This window comes from Girardinichthys multiradiatus, chromosome 23 (assembly GCF_021462225.1).
Source record: "Girardinichthys multiradiatus isolate DD_20200921_A chromosome 23, DD_fGirMul_XY1, whole genome shotgun sequence".
NCBI lineage: Eukaryota > Metazoa > Chordata > Actinopteri > Cyprinodontiformes > Goodeidae > Girardinichthys > Girardinichthys multiradiatus.
In genome coordinates this window covers 39,491,663-39,519,410 of record NC_061815.1, presented here as the reverse complement: position 1 = coordinate 39,519,410, position 27,748 = coordinate 39,491,663, and the positions used below count along the sequence as shown (strand labels likewise).

Genomic DNA, 27,748 nt, shown 5'->3' with positions numbered 1-27,748 from the left:
TATTCCTCTGTTGCGATTCTGTTTCTAGCTCTAAAGGAAAGAAAAACAAGCCCAGTACTTCATTTTATTTGTTTCGTCTAAACTTCAAGTTTTAACTACATAACAGGGTTATTATTCAGCATCATTCTCAAAGCTTTGTGTATTTTAAATCCAAACTGTCAGATGTAACAAGGATATTAATCAAAGCTGGTATGTTTAAGCAGCAGAGAGGATAAAAGCATTTGATCCGGGAAAGATTCCTGCAAGGCGCTAAATGTACGGCAATCCCACAATGCAACAGAGAATCCTAAAAACATCAGATTAAAATCCCGCTTGATAAATTTTGATGCCATGTTGGAGACGTGCTCCAGATACTGAAGCAGGCTGCATTGCTGTTGATTGGAAGCTCTAGTGCAGAAGCAGTTTGCAGAAACCTCAAGTCTTGTTTCACAAAAGAAATGATTGCATGCATGTTAAATCAGAATTCATTTTTGAGTAACAAACTAAACTCGAAGCAGTTCCCTTATAATTCGGGATCTTCTGCACATCTGTTTACAGCTTCTTAGCGCAGTCGGGGCAGTAGATTTGCTCTCCGTTGAGAACAAAGCGTTTATTGGCGAGGGAGAGGGAGCATTTCTTGCAGCTGAAGCAGTACTCGTGCCAGGAGTATCCCTCATAGTTCACCACGTTGGTTCCATGGCCGAACCCTGGAGAACAGACATACAAAGACATCGATGAGTTTGCATCAAGTTTCAAGGTAAAGGGAAAACGTTTTTACCCCCAAAAATCAACACTTCGTCTGTGTTTTAAGCAGAAAAGAACAAATTTGAATAAGGTTCCTACATAATACAGTCCCTATTCAATTGCATTATGGACCCTATTCATACAACAGGATCCTTGTTCTGTTATGTCAGAATAGTCCAGCAGATCACAGAAACACCCATTTTCACAGAGATGGGGTCCTAAATCAGACCTTAAAGCCCCTTTTTAAGTCTTAATGGGGACATTTTAACTACCAACATTCATAATCTCAGGAGCTTTTTTTTTTTTACTGTAAGTTCTGCTGTGTCCCTTAAATATATGGTGATTCTTTTAAATAAATGATTGCAGTATGCAGTTCCACAGCATCTTAATGATTTCTGGGGAGCTTAATTGCAAAATATATTGAATCAGAATCCTCACTATATAAATGTAAAAAACTGCAATCATAAAAGACTGATTCTGTGTAATATTTTGTTGGGGAATATATTTCTGGTGCCATTCATTCAGGTCCTTACTGCCAGACATATAATCAGCCTGTTGGACTGACCTTTACTGCCCTTATTTGCTGACACCTGATGCAGGTTTTAATCATCGTGATGATGGAAAAGAAAGACCAGAGTGAACGAACTGTGGGTTTAATCGCACCAGACGGCAATTTTACATAATCGTACCACAATAGCATGTTTTCCTAATATTGCTAACTGCAGAGACCATAGAGAACAAAAATTTACTACGATGTTTTGGCAAAAATAAATTCTACATTATAGCTCTCCTGCTTTTGACTTTCTAATAGTATTAATTGTGATGGTGTTAGAATTATTTAGGCACATTTCAAGGTGATTCTTCTGTTTGTTCAGCATTATTGAAGGAATTTATGACAATAGAAAAGATTGAGAAAATTGTCAAAGGAAAGCATCCTTGCATTCTCTCTGATTGTTTTACATGACCAGACTGTGTTGCTCCAGCATCTTGTTCATGTGGACATTACTGTGTGGATTACTATTTTCAGTTAGTCACAATTGCACATTGGCAAGCCTCCAAAAGTAAAACACAGCATGTTGTCCAAATTCAATGCAAAGCCAATGTGCCGATTTTTTATGAATTTCTTCATTTTAAAACCAGATATTTAATCCTGGCCTGACCTGTGATTGGGTTCTTGCAGCCGTGGCACTTCTTGGCCACGTCGGTCTTGTAGCAGTCCACACAATAAACGTGGTCCTCGTGGGAGGTGAAGCGGGTTCCTGCTAAAGGTTTACGGCAGGTTTCGCACACAAAACACTCGGAGTGCCAGGGCTGGTCCTGGTAGCTGATCCCTCCAGAGGTAATGGGCTTGATAAACAGGAAGAGAAGCAGGTTGATCATGGTGTTGAGCTCAGAAAGCATGCACAATAATGCTGTGGCTCCTTGTCACCTGTTTGCACTTGAAGCATTTTTTGGCAAACTTCTTCTCATGGCAAGGAGCGCAGTAGATGTCATCACCCTTGGCCAGGAAACTCTGTGTGCGGATTGGCTGCTTGCACTCAAAGCAGGTGAAGCATTCCTCATGCCACACCTTGTTCTTATACTCCACGTTCTGGGACCCTAAAATGCAGAACAGTGGATGCTGAAATTTTATGAAATGCACCTAAAGCCTTGAAGAATTTCCAACATTTTTTGCTCTGATGATGATTTTCTGAATGGTCGCTTAATGTTATCATTAGCCTTTAGCTGCTTTTTCATTCATTCTCTGTCCACTATGCATGACTGCACACTGCACAGCATTAAATAGTATTGAAACAAGACAATTAGGAGACAAAAGATGAAATGTTGGCTTGGAAAAACTGATTTGCAGCTGGTAGAATCTATCTGAAAGTCACACTTTCTAAGCAATAGAATTAAATCCAGCATCATCCAGCATCTATAAGGATCATCCTATAAGGTGTGAGAAGTTTTCAGCTTCCTGGAAATCGCATTATTACTGCTAAAATGCTATTCATACATGTTTAATCTTTTTATATTTAAAAAAAATAAATAAATTTGGACAATCTGCATCTTTGTGACATCCAAAGATCTTTATGAAGTTGTTGTTGGTGTAGACACAACAGGGCTTCAGCCATTTTGGTCTAAATGATCCAGGAATAAGAACCATGATGTAAAATACCTGTAAGAATAATGAGCCAAAAAGCAGCCAAAGTCCAAATGAAAATCTTTAAATACTTTCCAAAGTCCTAACAAAATGTTTCATTGTTTATTCATTTAACCTTTACCGAATCAGGGAAGTCTTTTTCAAGAAAGACTTGATCAACAGGGCTTTGGATCACAAAAACTTCTGCCTCTTTGGAAGCGAACTGAAGAAATTAGGCATGACCAAAACTGCCCTTTTAACACTGAGAAACTAAAGCGTAAGTAACCAGTGAAAATGTTAATCTGTTCTCCCAGCTTGTGCTGTAAAACCTCTGCAGATGGTCCAGATCAGGGCGGCGTGTCTGCTCTTCCATCAGCCTAAAAGAGCCCACGCCACCCCTCTGTTCGTTGAGCTCCATTCAAGTCACTGATGTTAACCTACAAACTGCTTGAAAGAACGGCAATTGAAAGCTCTCGCTCTTATGTCACGACTTTGTTACTCCGGTGGTCAGGCGATTGGCGGCTAGCAGTGCCAACAATACACTCAAGACAATCCAGTATCTCTACATTGTCACCCTGGTCACGTCTTCCTTTAAAGTAGCTTATTGTTAACTTTGATATTAATTGCATTACTACGTCCTCATTTGGATAAAAAGCATAGGCTAAATGTATAACATAACATGAACATAACTATAAGAATGTATCTGACCCACCTGGCATCACCACCTTGTAGCAGGCCTGGCAGCGGTTGCCGTCCTCCCTCGAGCCACACTTGCCGCACATGATCTTGCCATCATCTCGGGCGCTGAACGGCTCACTGGCCAGCGGCTTGTAACATTTGGTGCAGCGGAAACAGTCCTCGTGCCAGTATCGGTTCTTATGGTGCAGCTCCTAAAACGAAAGAAGAGGAAGTATGCAAGTATAAACCTACAGATCTCATCAAAGTTTGACAAATTATGAGGTGGGTGAAGGTGTTGAGGCAGGGACTTGGAGCAATATGCAAAAGTATTTATACCCCTAGATGATTTTCACTTTAGTTGAGTTACAACCACGAACGTCAAATGGTTTATAGTTATGTATTTACCCCCCTTTACTCTGATTCCCCTAAATAAAATCTAGGGCAACCAGATACCTCAGGCCTGGACTTTGACTGGACCACTCTAATCGATAATTATTCGTAGATCTGAAACATCGTAGCTCTGGTCGTTTATTTAGAGTCATTGTCTTGCTAGAAGAGGGACCTCAGCTAAAGTCCCAGGATTTCCGAGTATCTCCACCTCCATCCAACTTCCCTCCATCTCTGACCAACTTCCCTGTCCCTGTTGAAGAAATGCATCCTCACAGCAAAATACTCCACCACTATGTTTCACAATAGAGGTGGTTGTATTCCATGTTATTTGCAGTGTTAGTTTTCTACCACATAGCGTTTTGCTTGTATGCCAATCAATTCAATGCTGGCCTCATCTGACCAGAGCACCTTCTTCCAGGCATTAGCCGTGTCCCCTACATGAGTTGTGACGAACTTTAACAAAGACTTCTTAGAGCTTTCTTTCAGGAATTCTTCCTTCTTGTCACTCTTCCCTAAAACTCTAATTTGTGGAGTGCACACTAATTATTGTCCTATTGACAGATTCTCCCATCTGAGCAGTGAATCTCTGCAGCTCCTCCAGAGTTACCTCTTGGCTGCTTCTCTGATAAATGCTTTTCTTGCCTGGACTGTCACCTCAGATGGACAGTCATGTCTTGGGAAGTTTGTAGTGCAAAAAACTTTCCATTGTCAAATGGTGCATTAAACTGAGGAAAATGAATTATATTTAGGGCACTGAATAAACATTTTTAATAAAGTAAGTATTTTTACTAAACAAATTTAAAAAAAGAAGTAATTTTCATTCAACTTCACAATTATACTCAACTGTATCATGGTTTATCATGTAAAATCTCCTAAAATACATGGAAGTCATATCAGTGTGTTTTAGTCAACATAGTTAAAATTGGTTAAAATATATTAACCAAAGCAAGTTTATTTATCCTGGTGTTTTGGTCACCTTCTCTTGTATTTTTACCTTCGAGTCAGCTCCAATCGGGCGCCGGCACTCCGCGCAGGTGTTGGCGCAGAGCTTGTCGAAGCACTTGGTGCACACGTGCTTCTCATCCTTCTTAACATACTTCTTTCCGTGCAGGTTGTCCCGGCAATAGTAGCAGTCAAAGCGATCAGTCATGGTGGAGGTGAGATAACTCCTGGGACCTGAGTGAGCGAAACAATTGACAAAAGAGTTAGGAGGTTCTGTTTATCTGCTAAATCACCAGATAGGGGCAGTGTTTCCTTAACAAAAAAAAGCAGATTAAATCTAAAGACCCATTTAGGAAAAACTGTTGCATTTTGATATTGCATTTGTGTATAGAAATTAGAGATTAAAAACATAACTAGTAATACAACTGTTGGAAAAATGTATATAAGTTATCATTGCTTTGTTTAAACCATGTTTATGTTTGAAGTTCTACTCTAGTGAAGATGATTCCTGTGATTGGTTTTTAGTGTGTAAAAGGGTTTGTGGAAAGTTAAGGAATACGGTCTGGAGTGGATCAATCCCTGGACATGACATGCTCATACCATATATGGGAATGACTACTTTTTATGTTGAAATCTCTGTCAGAATTGGCTGAACCAATTCCCGCTTTTTGCTTGTAGGAATGTGAGTTGTAAATAAAAGGCTGGCGCAAGGATTTTCTCTTTGTGAGAAGGAAGTCATTTCTGGAGACATCGTATCAAACAGTCAGTCAGTCATTTTCTACCGCTTATTCCATAGTGGGTTGCTGGTGCCTATCTCCAGCAATCTATGGGCGAGAGGCGGGGTACACCCTGGGCAGGTTGCCAGTCCATCGCAGGGCAACACACATACAACCATACACACACTCATTCACACACCTAAGGGCAATGTAGAGAGACCAATTAACCTAACAGGCATGTTTTTGGACTGTGGGAGGAAGCCGGAGTACCCGGTGAGAACCCACGCATGCACGGGGAAAACATGCAAACTCCATGCAGAAAGACCCCCGGACCAGGAATTAACCCAGGACCTTCTTGCTGTAAGGCAACAGTGCTACCAACTGCACCACCATGCAGCCCAAAGAAATATGTTCTCAAATTAATTTTAAATGCATAGAGGCCACTGGTGTCCAACGGTTAAACAAGAAGCTGAGTCCAGTGGAAAAGGCTTAAGGTACTGTAGAGGATTTCTGACACCAGTTGGTGGGGATTATGGATAATGTGCTGGTTTTTTTAATTTTAAGATGTTTAAGGAGCTTCTTGAGCGTCTGTAAAATTTGAACAAAAGCTTAATTCATTTTTATTTTGTACAACACATAATTATTTGTATAAATTTACTACAGAGTCATGTTTCAGGATGATGTAGCCCAAAGAAAATGTTGAGAGGGTAACTGGACCTGGAACAAAGCCCTGTGGAATACCTTAACTCCAGTAATTGTTTTGAAAAATAAAAATAAATATGAGTTTTGAGTTTAGAGGTACTTGTAATTTCCTCTAAGGAGATTCAAAAGCAACCAACTCCATGGAAAAATCCTGAGTTTTAAAAAAAAGTGCATAAAAAACTAAAAACTTAGTCTAGGTGATTTAGGCCTATAAGTGATTCTGTGTTGGTGCATGTGTGTGTGTGTGTCTGCAGAATCATACGGCACTCTCAGTGAGACAACCTGAAACCTTGCTGGTGTTAACATAAAGTTGTTGACAGCTGAGAGGTGTCGTAAGGAATTCTGATTTGGATATTAGGTGCCATCAAATCTCAATCTAAAACTCCTGCATCCTCCGAGAGTAGCACTCAAAGCGGAAAACCGGATCAAAACTAGGTGTTTGATCTAGAAGCCTGTTTTCCAGGAGATGTTAGGGTCCCGCTTGAGGAATTCTGTTTGATTTGATGGTACAAGATATGTATAATAAATGCACCTCTGTTTTATGTGTGTATATATATATATATATATATATATATATATATGTAAAATTTAAAAAGAGCGGAGTCTGAATACTAATAATAAACTAGAGTAAATAGGATAAAAGTATATATAATAAAGCACAGAGAATAAAATAAATAGCGCTAATATAAATTTATAGAAGTAGAACTCCGTTCTAAACAATAGTTTTTAATAGATTAAAAGTAAAAGAAAAAAAACAACTCTTAAAATGGGGAACTGCGTCCGGAAGCAGCCTCCGTTAGGAGATGTAAAGTTTATGCACTCAAAAGATCCAGATACAGTAAAGAAAATCTCGCTAAATGGCAGAAAGATTATGATTTTAAAGGACATCTTTCGGTTCCTGCTTGTACCCATTTGGTACAGAGATTACAACAGAAAGACAAACTTAGAAAAAGGAAAAAACCCAGCCAAGAATTAATAAGGGCAAAAAATTGGCTTGCTGAAGCTCATAAAAGAAAGGCAGGGAACGATAAAAAGAGCAAGGAGGTTTATATAGCAGTTACCAGAGAAGAAGATAATAACACTGGTGTAGTAAGGGGGAGGGACAGGCAGCCAGAGCTCCAGCCTGCTGCTGCAGCTGCGAACCCTCAGCGCCAGTGGGACAAATAACTGAAGAGGCACCATCTTATTCAACACCAGTTATTTTTCGAGTTCACAAACTATGAGAGAGAGATCCCCAAATTTAATAACCAGCTTCCCAGTAGCAAAAATACTAGGTGGAGAAAACAGGCAATTAAACTGGATGGCCTCAATGACACTGCTGATGACACTCCCTATAAACAGCAGTTCAAAAATGCCCTCCAGGCAAATGCCCTACGTGAGATTCGTAACTTGGTCACAAAACATAATATTGATCTACCCACCTCCTCGGTTACCAGTTGGCAGAACTGGGCAACGCATGCTGAAAAGGTGCTCAGTGGAAAGAAAAAACAACCCCTACTGATAACTTCTATGTGGAAGATGAAATATTTTATGCAGGACCAGTAAGTAGGGGGAAGGGGTAGAATCAGAGGAATTTACGGAGGAAAGTGAGAGGGAGAGATGATGTATGCTGAGTTTGTGGACAACATGGTCATTGGGCTAGAAACTGTCAAACTGGACAACTTAGTCAACAATGACTGGATAAGGGAGAACAGAATGTTATTAAAGAAGGAAAAGGGGAAGTTGATGAGAAAGAGGAGATGATAGACATTGCAGCAGCATACATGGATAAGCTGAGATCCTCTCCAAGTACAAAAGTAAATGTCAGTCTACATGAGATACTAACTTCACCTACTGGAATGTTTAATGATCTGATTGAATATGTGAAACAACTGACTAACATAATAATGAAGTTTTTCAACAGGTGATGATCATCCAGGAGGAATGCAGTGTTCATGGGAAATGCAGTTAATTTATTTTTTTCAACAGGTGGAAGCTGGAGAAATAACATCACACTGTGTGGAAGTTTTGTTGACTAAACATTGGTTGGATCTATGAGACATTATGTCCACAGACCAAATGACCAGAGTTCTGACTGACGTATGAACCTCGCTGACCTGACAATGATAACCTGATACTTCTCCAGACTGAACGGACCCAAAAGACAACACCTTCAACGTGGACCCCACCAACACCACCATATTGATCCTTGGTGGATAAAAAAGAATTGAAGCATTCAGATTAGTGGAAACAAAAGGGGCTATGAGGAAACAATGTGCATTTTAAAAATATAAAAAGAAAATTATATGGGAGTTTTTGTAAATGAAATTGCTCTGATAGAGAAGTAACTAAGTAAAATTTATTTGTACAGCACATTGCAGGCAGGGCAATTCAAAGTGCTTTACATTATAAAAATACAAAATCTTAAAAAACCATCAAGTGGATATTCATGACAGCCATGGGGGGAAAAGTTGTCAGTGTGTGAATGGGAATGATTGATTTCATTAAAGAGCGTCTTTGAGAGACTTTAAAAGTGCTAATAAAGGTCTAATGTTTTAATGATCATATGCCAAACGTTTACCTCAATAAGGTTTCCAGAATTTTTCCAATTCCAGTTCTTTATGGTAAAACAAAAGGATTTTACAGATGTTTGGACTTTTTCCAGTCATCTTCAGAATGATCAAATTAGATTTAAAATTTAACACAAGATGAAAGGTACCTTAACAGAATTACTGGACTGGACTGAAATGGAGAAAACTTGAGTTAATTGAAATAAACTTTAGTAACTTGAAATAAATACAAAGTGTAATTAAAAAGGGAAGAGATGAATGAAACTGGGTGAGACAAACTAAGAATATAAAACATAACATGCTCTTCATTTTTGTGTTCATCAATTTTATTAAGCCTTCTAAACTGATGAGGAGTGAGCTTTTTCAGAACTAATGAAACTGAAAGTATACCAAGTATTATTAAAATAATAGCAACTAACAGAAATAGTGACCTCATTTTTGAATATGAGGACTTACTGCATTTAATAAAAAATAGATTAGAATAGATGCATCTAAATAAAACTAGATTAGAATAGATTATTCAGACCTGTTATACAGGTCCTTCTCAAAATATTAGCATATTGTGATAAAGTTCATTATTTTCCATGATGTCATGATGAAAATGTAACATTCATATATTTTAGATTCATTGCACACTAACTGAAATATTTCAGGTCTTTTATTGTCTTAATACGGATGATTTTGCCCTGCTAGAAGATGAACCTCCACCCTGGTTTTGAATCTTCTGCAGCCTCCAACAGCTTGTTTTGCTAGATGTTCCTGTTTTTAGCTCCGTCCCTCTTTATCTCAGCGTCTTTACTGAGGCTTTTTTGGTACGTCTCTCTGGCAACTTTGCACAAAGATTTCAAATGTTTTAATTTTCCTGAGATCTTATAAACTGAGTCAGATTGGATGAAGAATGAATGTTCACGTCTTGCCAAATATCCTCAATTGAATTTAGATGTTGACTTTAACTGTATGAGGGGTCAAAGTAACATAAATTTACTTGAAATTAATTAAAGGTGTAGCCAACGTGATTAATTTTGCCTCTGTGAAAAAATTAAACATTAAAATAAAAACATGGTAAATATTAATGTTAGAAATATTAAGGTTATCAAATTTAATGTTGCCTGTTTTCATTCATTGCCTTGATTTTTAGTTTTATCATTCATCGCGTTCACAGTGTAATTTTTGTAACTTCCGGTAGATTGAAATAAGGCAGCAACCAATCACCAATTATCAAATACACCCCATTGTGCATTATTTTCCTTCTGCTTCATAATTATGCACTTCTTTGTGTTGTTCTATCTCATAAAATCCCAATTAAATCCATTAAAGTTTGTAGCTGAAGCATTTAATGAGTATGAATACTTTACCGACACAGAGAATTTGATCATCAGCGGGTAAATTATAATTCCTCTTTATCTTAAAGTGAATTTAGAAATTGAGCCTAAATAAAGAACACGTGTTTTTCCACAAAGACAGTGCGAGATCCAGCTCTCACACGGCGGCATGCCAAACTAATGAGACAAGTGTGAGTGAGGTAAAACAGCCGCACACAGATGGCTGCTTGTTCTAGTTTTATCAGACTTCCCTCCTGCAAAGCTTTGCTCATATCTTTAGAGGCTTTGGCTCATTCTCCACGAACCTCTTCTGAACTGCCTCCTTAAACTCTTAAACTGTTTATGTAAAGAACTCGGCTTATTCTTTGTTCATCAGCATTTTAGACTTTCACCAAAGATCCTGATGGAGCAGTAACCGGGTTTTTATCTGCATCACCTCATCCATTAGCTGATCATTACCTCCACAGCACAGATGTTTCCGTCTGGTCTGTACCAACAAGGAACTAAGCAGGAAACAATGGGTGTAGTGACATTTTGCCCCAGTAACCATAGGAACAAGGGAAATATTTACAAAGCTATTTAAGAGGGATGTGTTAACCAGCCACGAGTGAGTGCGTTGAACCCCCTGCAACGAGGTATGTACCCTTGTTGTGTGCAGACGGATGGATGGGAGAAGGTTTGGTCCCGGGCAGCAATGTGCAGCTGTGCTGCAGGGATAAAGAGTGGAGTGGGAACCCAGAAATAACCAAACCTGTCCAACATAAGTTTCTGGTGAGCCGAGCTGCTCAGGGGATCTATTTACAGAACCTTTCAAAGGGGGAAAATGTTGAAAGGCCTCAGAGTAATGCATGTTGGGGATAAGCAGCTATTGTTGGTCCAGCACTTTAATCTTTGTTGCCATTTGTCAAACAGACGAGTGATATGGCATGAACTGACCCTCAGCTGTGGAGGGAGAGGATTATAAAAACGGTGGTCCCTGTAGGGAGAAGTCCTCTGCAGTGGAAAAGGTCACAGTGAGACCAGTTTGAGAGCTGACCTAACCCAGACCGCATGATATTACACAAAGAAGATGACCTTTGTAGCTTGATGATATTAACATGATGTACAGGGAATACGGATCAAGGTTCCTTTACCTCTTCCAATTCAAAAGTTCAAACAGTCAGCTTTTATAAAAAACTGCACATTTGGTACAAAAGTTGCTATTTTATTACAATTCTTTAGGTGAGCATCTTTCATAACTAATTTAAGATCTATTTCAGACTCTTTAACACCGAGATTTGCCAAATCGGGACTGTGTTATCTGATAGTAAGTAGAGATTATTGTATACCTCCGATACCCCCAAGATGAACCGATCTGTGTCTTTTGGGCTAATTCTGATTTCTGGTTGTCTTTGAGCACTAACCAACCTATACTGATTTTCATCCAAGGATTGTAAAACATAAATGGGAACAAGTGGACTGCAGACTCTTTGACAGAGATAGTAGTTTAGAATCTAACAGCAACTAAGGTATAAACTATTAGAGAACACATTTCTAATAAAAGTTCTCATTAAATAAAATAAAATTGTGAGTCTGACACTAGCACAGGATAAGGGATTTGTTTGTGAATGATTATTCGTTGCTTTATGGGAGAGCACAAATCTTTAAAAATGAATCCTAATCTCTAGTGAGCAAACTCTAGCCTGCGTAAAGCATTAAAACCAGGAGTTGAACACTTAATTTTATCTGTCAAGACTAAATTAGTGTCGTAGTCATTTAATGAGAAGAGGCAGAAGAACTATATTCCAGTTTTATGGGCAACAGTGCATGAGCCTGCTTATTAGAAGATAGTTTTGTATAGTTTTATCTATTAGTGAGGCTTGTGTTGTAGAAGTAGTTTGAACTACATTTTACAAAATGAATAAACAACTGATTCAACATGACTGTGTAGTGCAAACAATTTATTCAGCATCTGATTGTTTTTTTCCTTCCACAGAAGGAAAATTGTCATATTTCGACAAAAGATTCTGCCACTAGTCATAATGGTGGGTTTTATCAGTTTTATAAACATCAACTAAACCACCTTTTAAGGTCAGATTATCTTGTTAATGTAAATACAAAACATTTTTTTTTATGTTTTCATTGGAATCTGACCCAGAGCTTTCATTATGAAACAGTTAAATAGCATTTAAACAAAAGAAATATATAAAACAATCTTATATATTAATTTATGCAGGAGAGCAAACTTTTTATTTTGCTATCCTGCATAATAATGTTGATCTGGATAAGAATAAACATAAAAACATCCCTCAATGGACATCTGTTTATTAGGGAAAACACATTCTTTCTGATTTTTTGGAATATGCTCATACTTTAGATAAATGCAAAGCATTATGATTCAATGTTCTGATAAATAAGAGCATGCCAAAACATACAAGATTCCGATTTTTTTTAAAATTGTGGACAGAGTGGTACATTTAAAAACTCATTAATCAGGTTTTTTAAAGTTCATTTTTACCTGAATGCTTGTAGAAAGTCATGTTTGGTTCCAATCAGGTAAGAAGGGAGGAAAAAACTGGAGGTTTACATCCACAGAGCATCAGACCAAGAAACCATGAGCCATCAGTGTGTTATGGAGGCCTGTATATACCCCTCTGTGACCCGGACCACCACTGACCCCTCATCCAGATCCAACCTTCACCCCTCTTGTCCTTTTTAGGATATGGACTAGAGAATATAGCAGGAGGATAGATTATGGGATATATTTTAGATTCCACAACAGTGGCATCAGATGTTATATAAAGAAAAAACCCAGGCTGAAGGTTTAGTCCACTGTGGATAACCGATACTCCCGCTGCCCCAACATGAAATGTTTTGTTGAACTATTTAGAACATGAACAAATAACATGCTGGATCAACTCCTATCATAAAAGATGAGTCATGGGAAGAGCAAGTTGACGCTGACTGGGCAGAGTGAACCAGTGGAGCAATACCCTGCAAGGTCTTTTAGACTGGAGGTTCTGCCGATTTGTTCTTTGGAATAGTTGAACTTACTCAGATTGGATGGGGAACATCTGGAGTATCAATGTTTTAAGTGCTGCCAAAGATTCTTAATTTGGTTAAGGTCTAAATTTTGACTAAGCCGCTCTAGTTCATAAATATGTTCTGATCTAAACCATTTTATTGTAGCTCTTGCTGTATGTGTAGGGTTGTCCTGCTGGTAGGTGAACCTTTGCCCTTTCCACTTTCATCAGCTTTCCCATCCCTGCAGAATAAAATCATCCCACAGCATGATGCTGCCACCACCACCATGTGTCACCGTGGAGATGATGAGGTCAGGGTGTGCACTGCTAGTTTTTTTTCCACCACACCAAGGATGTATGCATGTAGGCCAAAGAGTTTTATTTTGGTCTCACCTGACCTGAGGAAGGTCTTACAACAGCTTGTCTCAAACTTTTTCACGGCTTTCGTATAACAATTTCCTCCTATTTCGTCTTGTTACTTTTCCACAAAGGAAGAGATTTTTTAAATGCACAAATAATAGTTATCCAGAGCTCAGATTCTCCCACCAGATCTCTGCAGTTCCTCTGGAGTTCTCATAAATTTAATGGCTGCTCCCATGATTAATGCTCTCCGTGTCTTTAACAAAGCTCTGAGGCCTTCACACAACAGCTGTAATTACAATAACATTAAATGACAGACAGCTGGACTCTATTAGCTGAGTTGTGAAGGGATTTCATTGCACTAGATGTACTTCCCTCTCTGTGCTTGGGAAGAGCATCCCCGCAGAATGATACTGCCACCACCATATTTCGCTCTTATAAAAAAAGGTTTGAAACCCATGTATCATTTTCCTTCCACCTCACAATTATGCTCTACTTTGTGTTAGTATGTCACATAAAATCCTTCCAAAATGAATTAATTATTCTGGTTGTAACAAGACTAAATGTAAAAGAAAGGGTTTAAAGGATGTAAATACTTTTGCAAAAAAGTTCATCTCAGGAATGGATTTCTAAAAATAAACGAGGAAGAAAAGAAAGCGTTGTGTGTGTGGTGGTTTGCATGTCTGAGTTGGCTTGCTAAAATGGCATCTGCTTGTAATTACTGATTTGATTTGGTCCATTACCACAGGACACTACATTACATTTGTCACTATTTTATGATCTGTCACTCAATTACTCTGAACCCACCAAAGCTAATTAACATGCAGGGTGGCGCCACCAAGCCCAGCTAACAAATATCTCCTGAGAAGATAATTCGTCCTGCATTTTACATCAATAAATTTCTGCTTCTGCTCGGTTTTTATTGCTCCCCCAATTTAATAGGTTGTTTACCATGTTTTAAAAAATAATCATCCTTCAGCCCTATTTCTCTCCTGAATCAGTTCTCTGTCTGTCCTTCAATTTGCAGTTTTGACCTTCATTACCTTGAAGTGGAATGTTACATATCTTCTTTTAAAAACTGAAGTAATGTCTTACAGAGACTCTCTACAAATGAACAATCAATGCATAAAGCTGATATGTACAAACATTGTGTGCATTGTAATCCACATTTTTTCAGTTTAAAATCATAAACTTCAATGTAGTTTATTAGGATTTTATGTGTTAGATGAATACCAAGTAGTGCATAAATGTAAAGTGAAAGCAAAATATATTTTTAAGGGAAAATCTGAAATGTATGGCAAACAATCGAATGCAGCCCCCTTTTTTTAAATATGCATAAACAAAAACCAAATCCAAACGGCTTTCAGAAGTCATCTAGATAGTGAATAGAGTCCAGCTGTGTGTAATTTAATCTGATTTAAAATCCAGCGGTCCTCCTGTGAAGGTCTTACAGGTTTGTTAGAGAACATCTGCGAACAAACAGTATCATGAAAACCAAGGAATAAAGCAGACATTAAGTTGTGGACACGTTTATTGCAGGGTTAGGTTGTAAAACAATACCCTAAACTTCCAAAATCTCAGATATCTTTTCAATCCATAATCTGAATATGAAAATAATACTGCTCAACTGCCTATCAAGAAATTGCCACCAACATAGACCCAGGGGTCAAACAAGAAGGGCATTAATCAGAAGCAGCCAAGAGACCCATGGTAACTCTGGAGGACCTGCAGAGATTCACAGCTCATGTGGGAGAATCTGTCAACAGGACCACTATTATTTGTGCACTCCAAAAAACTGGCCGTTGTATGAAAAGTATGTAAGATGGTGCTCTGGTCAGAACAAACAAACTAACACTGCATATCACCATACCCAAGGTGAGACATGGTGGTGGCAGCATCATGCTGTGGGGTCAGTTTGTTCATCAGGGAAAGGGAAGCTGGTGGGAAGATGGATGGAGCTAAACACAGACAAAGTTGAAAAATAAAACTGTTTGAGCAGTAGAATAGCATCACTAAACACATAGAGCTACGATGGAATGGTTTAGATCATACCCTATTCATGTGGTAGAATGGCCCAGTCAAAGTCCATACATAAATCCAAGAGAGAATCTGAGGCAAGTTCTAAAAGCTGCCATTCACAAATAATTTTAATCAAATCTTGTTGTGTTTCAGGTATACTGCACACCTCAAACTTCAACCATCTAGGTCAGGGATGTCAAACTCCATTGCCTGGGGGTCGGTTTCCTGCAACCGTGAAATCACAGACCTGGTCCAACACACCCAAATCATGTGGCCGAATTATCTTCTCAGTATGCAGCAAACTTCTACAGAGTCCTGCTAATGAGCTAAATAATGATGCTGAAGCAGATACACCTGTTAAAAAATGCACGATGCCGACCCTCAAGGAATGGAGTTTGAGACCCCTGCTCTAGATGTTCAAAGCTGGTACAGACATACAGGGGTTGGACAATGAAACTGAAACACCTGTCATTTTAGTGTGGGAGGTTTCATGGCTAAATTGGACCAGCCTGGTAGCCAGTCTTCATTAATTGCACTTTGCACCAGTAAGAGTAGAGTGTGAAGGTTCAATTAGCAGGGTAAGAGCACAGTTTTGCTCAAAATATTGAAATGCACACAACATTATGGGTGACATACCAGAGTTCAAAAGAGGACAAATTGATGGTGCACGTCTTGCTGGCGCATCTGTGACCAAGACAGCAAGTCTTTGTGATGTATCAAGAGCCACGGTATCCAGGGTAATGTCAGCATACCACCAAGAAGGACGAACCACATCCAACAGGATTAACTGTGGACGCAAGAGGAAGCTGTCTGAAAGGGATGTTCGGGTGCTAACCCGGATTGTATCCAAAAAACATAAAACCACGGCTGCCCAAATCATGGTAGAATTAAATGTGCACCTCAACTCTCCTGTTTCCACCAGAACTGTCCGTCGGGAGCTCCACAGGGTCAATATACACGGCCGGACTGCTATAGCCAAACCTTTGGTCACTCATGCCAATGCCAAACGTTGGTTTCAATGGTGCAAGGAGCACAAATCTTGGGCTGTGGACAATGTGAAACATGTATTGTTCTCTGATGAGTCCACCTTTACTGTTTTCCCCACATCCGGGAGAGTTACGGTGTGGAGAAGCCCCAAAGAAGCGTACCACCCAGACTGTTGCATGCCCCGAGTGAAGCATGGGCGTGGATCAGTGATGGTTTGGGCTGCCATATCATGGCATTCCCTTGGCCCAATACTTATACTAGATGGGCGCGTCACTGCAAAGGACTACCGAACCATTCTTGAGGACCATGTGCATCCAATGGTTCAAACATTGTATCCTGAAGGTGGTGCCATGTATCAGGATGACAATGCACCAATACACACAGCAAGACTGGTGAAAGATTGGTTTGATGAACATGAAAGTGAAGTTGAACATCTCCCATGGCCTGCACAGTCACCAGATCTAAATATTATTGAGCCACTTTGGGGTGTTTTGGAGGAGCGAGTCAGGAAACGTTTTCCTCCACCAGTATCACGTAGTGACCTGGCCACTATCCTGCAAGAAGAATGGCTTAAAATCCCTCTGACCACTGTGCAGGACTTGTATATGTCATTCCCAAGACGAATTGATGCTGTATTGCCCGCAAAAGGAGGCCCTACACCATACTAATAAATTATTGTGGTCTAAAACCAGGTGTTTCAGTTTCATTGTCCAACCCCTGTAAATGGTTGCAGTAGCATTTTCCTTTCAGCTCACTATTATACACTGCATTGTTTTAATTTAAAAGCAAAGCCTAATTAACCACACTGAGGGTGGTGGTGCCAACATGACAAAACTTTAAAAAGCTTAAGGGGGATGTATACTTCTGCAAGGCATTGTGTAATGCTGCAGGTTTTTAGATGCTTTTATTACTGTTTATCGATATATTACCTGTTTAAAAACCAACTTGGCAAAATGTGTTGGTGTCACAGTGAAGCTTTATATTAAAGCATCTAGAATGAAGAAGTCTCTTGAATAAATTAGCAAATCATGCTTACCACTATTGGGTTACTGACCAGAGAAATTTGGATGGAATGTGTTCAATTTACTTATTAAACAGTGGAAAGTATTTGTTGCTCGTCTGCCAATTCTCATTTTGGCTGTAATTCAGAAAAGATTACGTTTCAGATTGAGAAAGAGAGATGGAAATCTACTGAGCTGATATTTAGAAAAACTGGCATAAAGATCTTTACCTGCTGCCTTGAAAAGAGTAGACATAATTCAAAATAACCCTATAAAACTAACAGTTTAATTGATTTTAAAGTAAAAGAGGAAAGTGTGACTTATTTGTAATTTTGTAGATACAGAAGAAAAAATGCTTAAAAGACAAGAACAGTTTGTTATTTTTGCATGATTTTAAGAACACAGTTTATTTCTTGCTAAAGCTTTTTTTTTTCCAAGCAGTGGATTTAAGGTTTCCTGAGAAACAACACATCTTGCTCGTATTTCATGAAGAAATTAGATTGAATCACCAAAGTGTAGCTGGGATAAACACCGAGCTCATCAGGCTGTAACCCATAGCAACAAAAGTCTTGTTTACATCCAGCAGGCCTGTTTCTCAACATGGCCTTTCGCCCTGGACTTCTATGTACCCCCGTCGCCCTTCAAATCTGGTTTGTTGGCAGATGAACTGAGCCACATTATCTCCATCAGGGGGAACGGTGACTCACCAGCACACCCAAAACATTCCACGTTTCCTCACACACAGAGAGCCGCGTTAGAGCGCAGACGTAAGGTCAGGATTTGGCTGCGAGACCCAGACATACCGAGGTCGAAAATATGTTTGGACAAAAGGCCATGAGGGGAGCTCTATCAACACCCAAACCGAAGTGGGTGGTGCTTAGGGACAGACAGTTTCAGATAAGACTAGTGTAGGTTGGACCCTCTGTGGTTCTTACTGCGCTCACAGGACTCAAAACAGGAAAGAGGCTGTTTCCTTTTGCTGATACGCGGAGTTATACTTAAGTCCATGTGTAAAATAAAATGTGCAGATGGGTTTATGTCACATAAGGTTTTTCTTCACGCTGAATGAAATGAGTAAAAGTGTAAGTAAAAATGACAAAAGAAAAGATTCAACTTCTCTTTACTTCTAACCGCTGTTTACTCTATTTAAAATGAACTCTCCTTGTTTATTTTAAATGGACACATCTACACAAATAAATTGCACAAATAAATAAAGCAGTTCCTTGCTGTAGATGTGAGCAGAGCAATCCAAAACAACCATGGCGAGACCCATTGGAGTAGGTCGTCTTGGTTCGTTCCAAACAAACTCTAGAGCAGTGGAGTCTGATTCAGTGCTGGTGTCCTGCATGTTTTATATGTTGCCCTGATACAACACACCTGAATCAGATTAATTGTTCACTAGCAGTCCACTGCAGAGCTATAGGTGACATCCTAAGGAGGTAATTCAGCCATTTAAATCAGCTGTATTGAAGTAAGGACATATCTAAAACCTGCAGGACACTGATCCTTGAGGACTGGAGCTGGACACCCCTACTCTAGAGTGGTTCGTTTACGGCAGGGGCGTCCAGCTCCAGTCCTTATAGGTCAGTTTCCTGCAGGTTTTACATGTGTCCTTGCTCCAACACAACTGTATCTAATTTTAGCCATTTTAATGGGAACAAATAAATAAATTTAGACTTTATTGATCTCACAATCCTAATTTTATTCCTCTCCTAAAATTGCATTTTATTAGGTCTTACAGAAAATGTAGGTCTTTTTTTAAGATCTGTTTTTAATACTTCAATATTTATATATTGTTAGGGTTGGCACTATAGAAAGCTATTTGCTAAAACCAGCCATCACAGAGACAGTTTCTTCTCCCAGGGATGTCACTCTGACAGTCAGAGTGCCAGCTACTCTGCTGGGAATCCATATGCATATTTTTACTAATTCAGCCTTATCATCTTTGTTTGTAATCATACTGTATAGATATTTGTTTAAAAAAAAAAATCATATTTCCTTAAGAGCAAAATGGAACAGAAGTCAAATAAATCGTTTAGGGTGCCACATTTGACCAATAAAGCTGATTCTGATTTAAGTATTTAAAATAATAGTCAAGATCCATGTTTCTAAATATGTGCGAAAAAGGATGTTGAAGGGTGTCCTAATTTTGTCACATGTCTGTAAGACAATAAACAAGCTGGATATTATTTCAGCTGGATGCTTTACCACTCTTCTTGTCAGAATTGGTGGAGCTCAACTGAATTGGCTTTTAACCAGAGTCCATAAGTTTTTTAACAACACAGAGGTCAAGGCTTTGGGATGCCCATTCTAGAAGTATAGTGTAAGACAGTTTTATTTATTCTAGAACCACTGTTTCAACCGATCACTGATCCCAAACACATCAGAACTGGTTTGGGAATCGATAATGCAGGCTAACACCATCCTTCTGGAATCCAAAGTTTAACACCTCACACAGACACACACAAACTTTTCCTAGTGCTTCTCACCACTTGGATCCTAGAGTTACCACAGCCCCTCAGATTTTAACCCCCTTCTCTCTCTTTAAAGAGGTTTTAGATATTAGTAGGTAATATATTTTATTGGCTATATATAGAGGTTGTGCAGTATAAACATTTACTATATTTTAACAGTTTGGACTGCAAGAATAAAGTATTGGTGTGACCACAAAATCCTACTTTATGTATAATTCTCACAGCACATTTTTGGAGTATGAAAAGGGGACATAATAAACGTTTATAGTTATTTCCCCAAATTTCTATAAAGTAGGTTTAATAGGGCAAAACTAATGAGCAATACAATAATCACAGAACATTATATTCCAATACGTATTTAACCTTGTTAATGTATGATATACTTTGAGAAATTGTACTTTGTATGTATCTGTTGTGTGGTTTCAGTTCAATCAATAGTTATTCTCAAGAATTCAATTTCTGACATGCTATGAATACCAACACCATCTATGTTTATTACTGAGTTTAAATTTTTCTTCTAATTTCCAAAGAACATTACTTTAGTTTTATTTAAATTTAGAGATAATTTGTTCATATCCATCCAAGATTTTATTTAAAGTAGTTTATGTTGTATAATAAATCACTATCACTAGAGTAAAATATATTGGTGTCATCCACAAATAGAATTAAATGTAATCACTTAGATACATTAAATATATTATTATTATATAAATTAAACAGTTTTGGGCCTAATCCCTAGATCCCTGTGGGACCCCACAAGCAATACCCAAACACCCCGATTCAAAGTCACCCATCTTCACATATTGTTGTCTCTTCATTAAAAAGCTTTGAATCCAACTCGAAGCCGCTCCCCTAATCCCACATCTTTCCAGTTTTTTGATTAATATTTCATGGTTATGAGTCAATTAAAAGTCAATAAATAATCCCACTGCATATTTCTTCCTATCTAAACTATTTGTGATCTTTTCCACTGCATCAATTATGGCCATTGTTGTTGACCTTGCTGATACAAACCTATACTGACATTCATGAAATATATTATGTTTATTTATAAATTTCTGTAAGATTCTGGAAAACTGATGGAGTAGAGAGATAGAGAGATAGATATGTTATTTTTGCAATTTTCATTTTTTTTTTGTGGAAAAGATGCTGTTTGAAGAAAAAAAATTACATATATACATTAATGGTTTAGAGATTCTATGTATAATTCTTTTTACTAATGCCATATATATATATATATATATATATATATATATATCATAACAGTTGTTAACAAAATCTATTAATTCTACATCAGTTACTCCAGACAGAAACATTGTTTGAATTTATTTCTATGGATGAATTGTCCAATTTATTGCTTTTATACTTAAAAAAACATTTTTAAGTGCCCAACATTAACAAAAAGATTATAAAAACTATCTACATTTTCCTTCATATTATAGTCATCACTATTCTTATACCTAAGGTAGTCTGGATATGTATTATTTTTTGTATTTAGTATTCCCCAGACCCTTTTTAGTGTTATTGTTGTTTTTGTTTTATTTTTAAGATGTAATATTTATCCATATATTTGTATGAAGGTTTGTAAATATTTCCCAATTTTAGCAATTTTTACCTGAAAATCTGCAATGAAATAAAATGTGGTAAATTCTAGTTTTTAAGAATAATTAAAATTGTATTTGTTATATTAGTGCACCTGAAAAAATAATGGCTCAAACAGATAATGAAATGCCCAAAATAAATTACTTTCATGTGGACGATGTGTTTGTGTAAACTTAGAAAAAGAACTATATAAGTCCTCTCTTTCATTTTTGATGTTTTATGAATTGAGCCTATCTTGTTGGTTGAAACAAAATTTTGTTCGGTAATGCCTTACTTTTAAGTACCAAAAATCATTTACTAAGCTCTTAACACTATATGATGTCACTGCTGCCTTGACCTTATTGTATTTGTAATATCACTGCATATACAGTTTTTAGATCAGTAAAGTATTACATTTGGTTATCAATGAACAAAAATATGATTCCTATATTTTTATTCATATTTCTTTCTTGCTCCTATTTTCACTCTCATGTTGCTCTATAATTCACCAAACTCTTATGCATAACTCAGTTTAGGTTTTCTACTTCAGAAGGAGACAGCAGTTTATCCTCCACTCAGCCCGCGCAGAGAAACAAGCAGCATTGCCTATTTTAAGGCAGCGCTGAGCTGTGTTGCTTAGGATTCATCAATGTGGACAGCACTGAGGCGCACCCTCTTTCTTTCTCCCTGCTCCATTTGCAATAAAAGAAAGAGTGATGAGACTGTCTCCTTAACAAAAGCATCTATCCACCTAAATAACTGCTGGCACTGAGTTACCTCAGTCTGACAGGCATCCCGCTGCTGGTGGAGATCACCATTAAAGTTTGGTTAATTCATTGCTCAGTCATTTACAAAGACTTCAAGGATGGTGAGGTCATACTGGAGGGAGGTCCGGAGAGCCAGAAAAAGAGCCGTAATCTCCTGCTCACCTAACTTACATCATGTTGGTTTGGCAGCATCCCAAACAAAAACAGGGATGTGACGTATGCTTTCACACCTTAAAGCCACACATAGTTCCTTTGGGTTCAGCAGTTCATTAAACACACAATAAAACATGTGTAGGGCATCTGTATCAAGGGACATACGGTCATGTGCAAAAATAAGGACACCCGAATAAATATTCAGTTTTTATCAATGTTCCCATATTGATGTCTAATCTAATTTTTTGTCTTAGGAAAAGAACGTGATTTAAATGTGTTTAAACAACTTATGTTAACCTTGTTTCACTCATTCAAAAAATGCATTTTCTAGGTGAAGAAAATGTTAGGACACCCTACCCAGTGTTACCCCCTTCTGTTGAAATAATTTCAGTGAGACGAATCTTGTAGTAATATACCAGTCTCTGACATCGGTGTGAGGAACGTTTGCCCCACTCCTTACTCGCTGCTGTAAGATGTTTGTGAGTTTTCTTGCATGTTTCAGCATCTTAAAAGGATCCATATCTCAGCTTTGGTTCTTCCCAGCACTTTCCATCTCTTCATTCTCAGCAGGTCCTTGATGGAGTTACTGGTATCTTCTCTGCTTTTGTCATGTTGAAGGGTAAAGTTCTGCTTCAGCTTTTATTATTTTACAGATGATCTTTCATTTTCCTCAAACGCCCTCTGATACACAGCAGATTTCCTGGTGGATTCTGTGATAATGAGCTGCAAAGGTCCTGCTATAACAAAACATCCCCAAACCATGACACCTCCTCTTCCGTGCCTTTCAATATGCTGTGTTTAGATTCGGTCAAACATGTCCTCTGTTTTGGTGTCCAAATAATTCTGTTTTAGACTTATTTGTCCTGTGTGTCTCTGTGTTGCAGTGGAAATGGGGTGGAGTAAATCAGGCCCGAGGAACCACCCTGGTTCCTGGAAAAAGTTCCTAAAGTGGAGATGTGCCAGACCTTAAAAACTATCTTCAGCAGAGGAGCAGTATCATAAAGTCATGTCTTTAAGAGAGAGGAAAAAACTGACAGGCATCCTGGGGGATGCATTATCTTTCATTATCTTTATATGCCAGGTTTCCGACTAATACCTCTTTGGAAATCACATTTTTGGTGCTAAAATACTATTTTATATTTGTCAAGTTGTACTTTGCTAAGCAGCTTGTTATGTACAGACAAAACCAAGGTTCTCTTGAGTTTAGGAGCTTTTTTCTGCCTAAATGATTCATAGGTAAGTGTTAAGTAACTTTATAAACATAGAAATAAAGCAGTCCTCTGAGGATGTTTATGTAATGGCCTGAAAATGAGTATAAAAACAGTCAGTCAGTCATTTTCTACCGCTTATTCCATAGTGGGTCACGGGGAAGCTGGTGCCTATCTCCAGCAGTATAAAAACAACCAAAGTCAAAAGAAAAAAAGGCCTTGGAGGTAAAATGTAACACAATGAGGGATAACTCAAACATTTTGCATCACTAATGTAATGTCACACAACAAGCCAATGGCTATAGTTTCCTGTTTGAGCTAGAGCACATTAGGTCCCACCCAGACATAATGGTGTTTGTAAGGAAGTTGTGAGCAAAAAACTAGATAATTCATACCACCTTGCTAACTGTTTACACTGAAGCTAAACTTACAGCAGCCTTGAATTGCAGCAAAAAATTGAAATTTTTTGTCACTTCATTTAAGTTTACATGACACAGTTACATGGAGCAATACGTCACCTCTGAAACCAAACAAGAAAATACTTCAAAATAAAGGAAATTGTCAACAATAATCAGTATCATGTATTTCCATTTAATTATTTTGTCCTTAGGCACCAAGGGAGGGCAGTGGTCACCCTCATAAATCTGCTGATGAGACAATGATATATCTTTAAAGGATTTTATTTAAGGACAACCTTTTAATGAGTTGCAAAACAAGTGAATGAATTAATTAATTTACATTAAGATGCTTTCTTGTTTTGTACCCTCAACTGATACCAGAATGAAATGCTAAGATAAAAAAAATGAAGAGAGTTAAAGTATCATGGAAACTTTTTTTCTTGGACTAAAAGAGCCAGTTTTAACGAATCAAATGCATTGTTTGTTAGTACATAAAGGGTAAAGATGCAGAGCATTAGGTTGTATAAAAAAATCTAGACGGAGGATCGGGATTTTTTATTTTATTTTTATCGGACACAACATTTGAAGTAACGCCATATCCAGCATAGCAAAATAAAACTGACATTCTTCTATGGCTTTCTGAAGCGGTGTCCCAACCTAAGATTGCTACTGGTGCCCCGCATCTGGCCACCCTTTAAAAAACATTCTGGAGGCACCCCTGCTTGAAAGCCGAGTATTTCCTAGTAAATGCGCCCTGAGAGGACACACAGACTGATGCATTGTGAAATTTAGAAACCTTATAAGCAACTTTATACAAAGACAGAAATTTCAGAGATGTCTGGTTTCCCCAAAGCGCATCATCTGTTGCGCATAAAACTAACTCCCCCATAAATAAACGTACATGTTTAGAAATGTATCACTCATAACTGGATTTTGTCTCGGGCAAACCATGTTGGAAATGTCCTTCTGTTAAGGAAATAGCTGCAGGTACAAACTTGGCATGACCGTCCTTAAAAGGACCAAACAATATCCTTTATAATAAAACTCTTCCTGCTTGATGAGCTCGAAAATTCAATTCAGTTTTATTTAAATAGCGCCGATTCAAAATCTTTGATCTGAGATACAAACGCAGCAGCGGTTTAAACTCACCTCTGCAGAGAGCGTCTGTCACTGTGCGCCAGCAGCGGTGCGTCCGGTGGCTTTGACGGAGAGGGTTCAAATGAGCGCAGACTGCGCAGCTTTAAAACACGCAGAGAGAGCGCAGCTGAAAAAAGGAAACGACGAGCCAAACCCCAATAAACAATGACCTCAACCAGGAATTTACAAGCGCTCACTTAGTTACTTCTCATCGGCTCTGCACAAACGGAAACTGGAGGAAACTAATCATATTTTTTCTCAATCGATGAGATCAGTATTACATGGTTTATCTTGGCAGCACTTCAGCTGTTTACAGCTATTAAAACAAAATTTGCGATTTGTTAACTTGACACTTATTTCCCTCTTCACATCCAGCCTCACTTTTCTCCTTCTTTGGTAAAGAAACCAAGATGACTCAGTCCTAACCCAAAGTAAATGCAGACACCCTGCAGTATCCCACAATTTTAATCTATAAGCCTAAAAAGATATAATATAAAAATTCTAGATGTTTGCATCATTCTTAAAAGTGCTACCAAAGTGCATTCCTCCCTTAACACAAATAGAAAGATTCTGGGCTGTTGAAATTTCAGAGAACAGGTCATGTCTGTTATGTTAAAAGCTGCCAGGGTTACCAAAAGATCAAGTTCGCCCTACAGATGTACTACTCTGATTGTGGCCGTCCACCTACACTGACAGACCAGTCAGGGAGAGGATTAACCAGAGCTGAGAGGCCCATAACTGAAGAAGCTGCAGAGATCCACAGCTCAGGTGGGAGAATCAGTTGAAGAAAGAAAAGAAAAGCATTTTTGAAAGACAGCTGTAAGAAATTCTGTTACAAGTTTGCCAGGGAACACAGACAACATCTGGATGAAGGTACTCTAGTAATCTTAGGCTAAAACTGAAGACCTAAATTATCAGCTCTAAATCCAGTTAGGAATCTGTTGTGAGACTTAAATAATGTTCACAGATGCTCTCCTGACCTAATTTAAGTTGAACTATTTTGCAAAGAAGAAAACGTAAATATTTCCTTTTTTAGATGTTCAAACCTGGTGGAGACATACCTCAGAAGGATTAGAGCTTATTGCAGTGAAAGGTAGTTTTACAAAATATTGACTCATTGGGTATGAACACAAATTCATACTAAACTTCAAAATTGTATTAGGAAAAAAAGAGAAAACCCAGTATCTCTTTCTTTCTACTTCACAGCTATGCATAACTTTATGTTTATAAAATCTCAATAAAACACGCTGAAATTTGTGGTTGTAACAAAATGTGAAAAAGTTCAAGGGTTATGAATACTTTTGTAAGGCATTGTATCCTGCATTTGTTTCTGTCTGATTAGTAAAAAATGATTTAATCAGAAACTGAATTGTTCGATATTAAAACATAAAATATAAAGACACCACTGATAGGACAGGTTTCATTTTTATCAATAACTATTTCCCTAAATAGACAAAAAAATAAAAATAAAAATCTGAACACATGTTGTTGGTATTTTTTAAGTAGATCCAGTCAGGGGGGAAATAAAAAACCTCCATTAGGTCTAATTTTCCAGATAAAAAAACAAGTCTCTCCTTTAAGTCTGCACAATAAAAAATTCTGGGAAAGCTTGAGCTAAGTGCTCCTCTAAAATCACTACTTCCTCCTCACGCTGTAATGCTCCACATGCTCCTCTGAAGAGGCATTCTTGAGCAGGCTGGATGGACTTGTGTCCATATTAGGAACATGTTACCTGATATGTGGGGTAAGAAGAATTAGATGCTGTCTCTCATAGCAGGGTAACATGCCAAATTAGAGCACTGATACATGACTTTGTTTTATCAGTTTATTTATTGATTACAACACTTCGCGATTACGTTTTCTATAACCCAGACATGGTGGATCTGACTCCAGAAAACTGTCTCTTGAGGTCAGACAGATATGTGGACATCAACAGAGCATTTTTAATCCACTTGCCATAAAATAACCTTATGGTTATAAACCCTTACAATTAGGCTGTGTTTATTTCTGATCTTTGGGAAACCTTTTGTAAGACCAGGCCACCCAGTTCCTGGTGCAGTCTATGGTCATGTCCCGCCTTGACTACTGCTATGCCCTCCTAACTGGTCCAACTGGTCTTCAATCAGCCTAAAAGAGCACACGTCACCCCTTGCTGAGCTCCAGTGGCTACCCTTAGCTGGTCGCATCACCTTCAAGTTATTGATGTTAGCTAACAAAGTGCTTGATGGAACTGCTTCCATCTACTTGAATGCTCTTGCAAAGGCTTACATCATGACTTAATTACTCCGGTCGTCAAGGAAATGTCAGCTAGCAGTGCCTACAACATGCTCAAGACAATCCAGACTCTCTTCATGGCTCATTCCACAATGGTGGAATGGTGTTACCAGAACAAGGGCAACTTCTATTATCTGTCGGTCTTCAAGAAACTATTAAAGACCCAGCTCTTAAGAAAGTATCTTCAACCCTGGCATCCCCTGTGTATTTCTCTCTATGTCTGCACTAAATTTCTACACTGTC

The 27,748-nt window shown here is 38.2% G+C and overlaps 1 protein-coding gene across 3 annotated transcripts; it reads right to left on the bottom strand.

Moving 5' to 3' along the window:
* Positions 1 to 50: 50 nt before the first annotated feature.
* On the bottom strand, positions 51 to 25,395 carry fhl1a (four and a half LIM domains 1a). Of its 3 annotated transcripts, none has more exons than XM_047352926.1 (6): positions 25,244 to 25,395; positions 4,908 to 5,089; positions 3,558 to 3,735; positions 2,153 to 2,322; positions 1,884 to 2,070; positions 51 to 686 (listed from the first exon to the last, which is right to left on the bottom strand). In XM_047352926.1, the coding sequence occupies exons 2-6, from the start codon at positions 5,061 to 5,063 to the stop codon at positions 532 to 534; spliced, it is 846 nt and encodes a 281-aa protein (XP_047208882.1). In that variant the 5' UTR covers positions 5,064 to 5,089; positions 25,244 to 25,395; the 3' UTR covers positions 51 to 531. The 3 variants fall into 3 exon arrangements, with proteins under 3 accessions (XP_047208882.1, XP_047208883.1, XP_047208881.1); XM_047352927.1 differs by lacking the exon at positions 25,244 to 25,395 and adding an exon at positions 16,162 to 16,186; XM_047352925.1 differs by lacking the exon at positions 25,244 to 25,395 and adding an exon at positions 12,642 to 12,793.
* Positions 25,396 to 27,748: the final 2,353 nt, after the last annotated feature.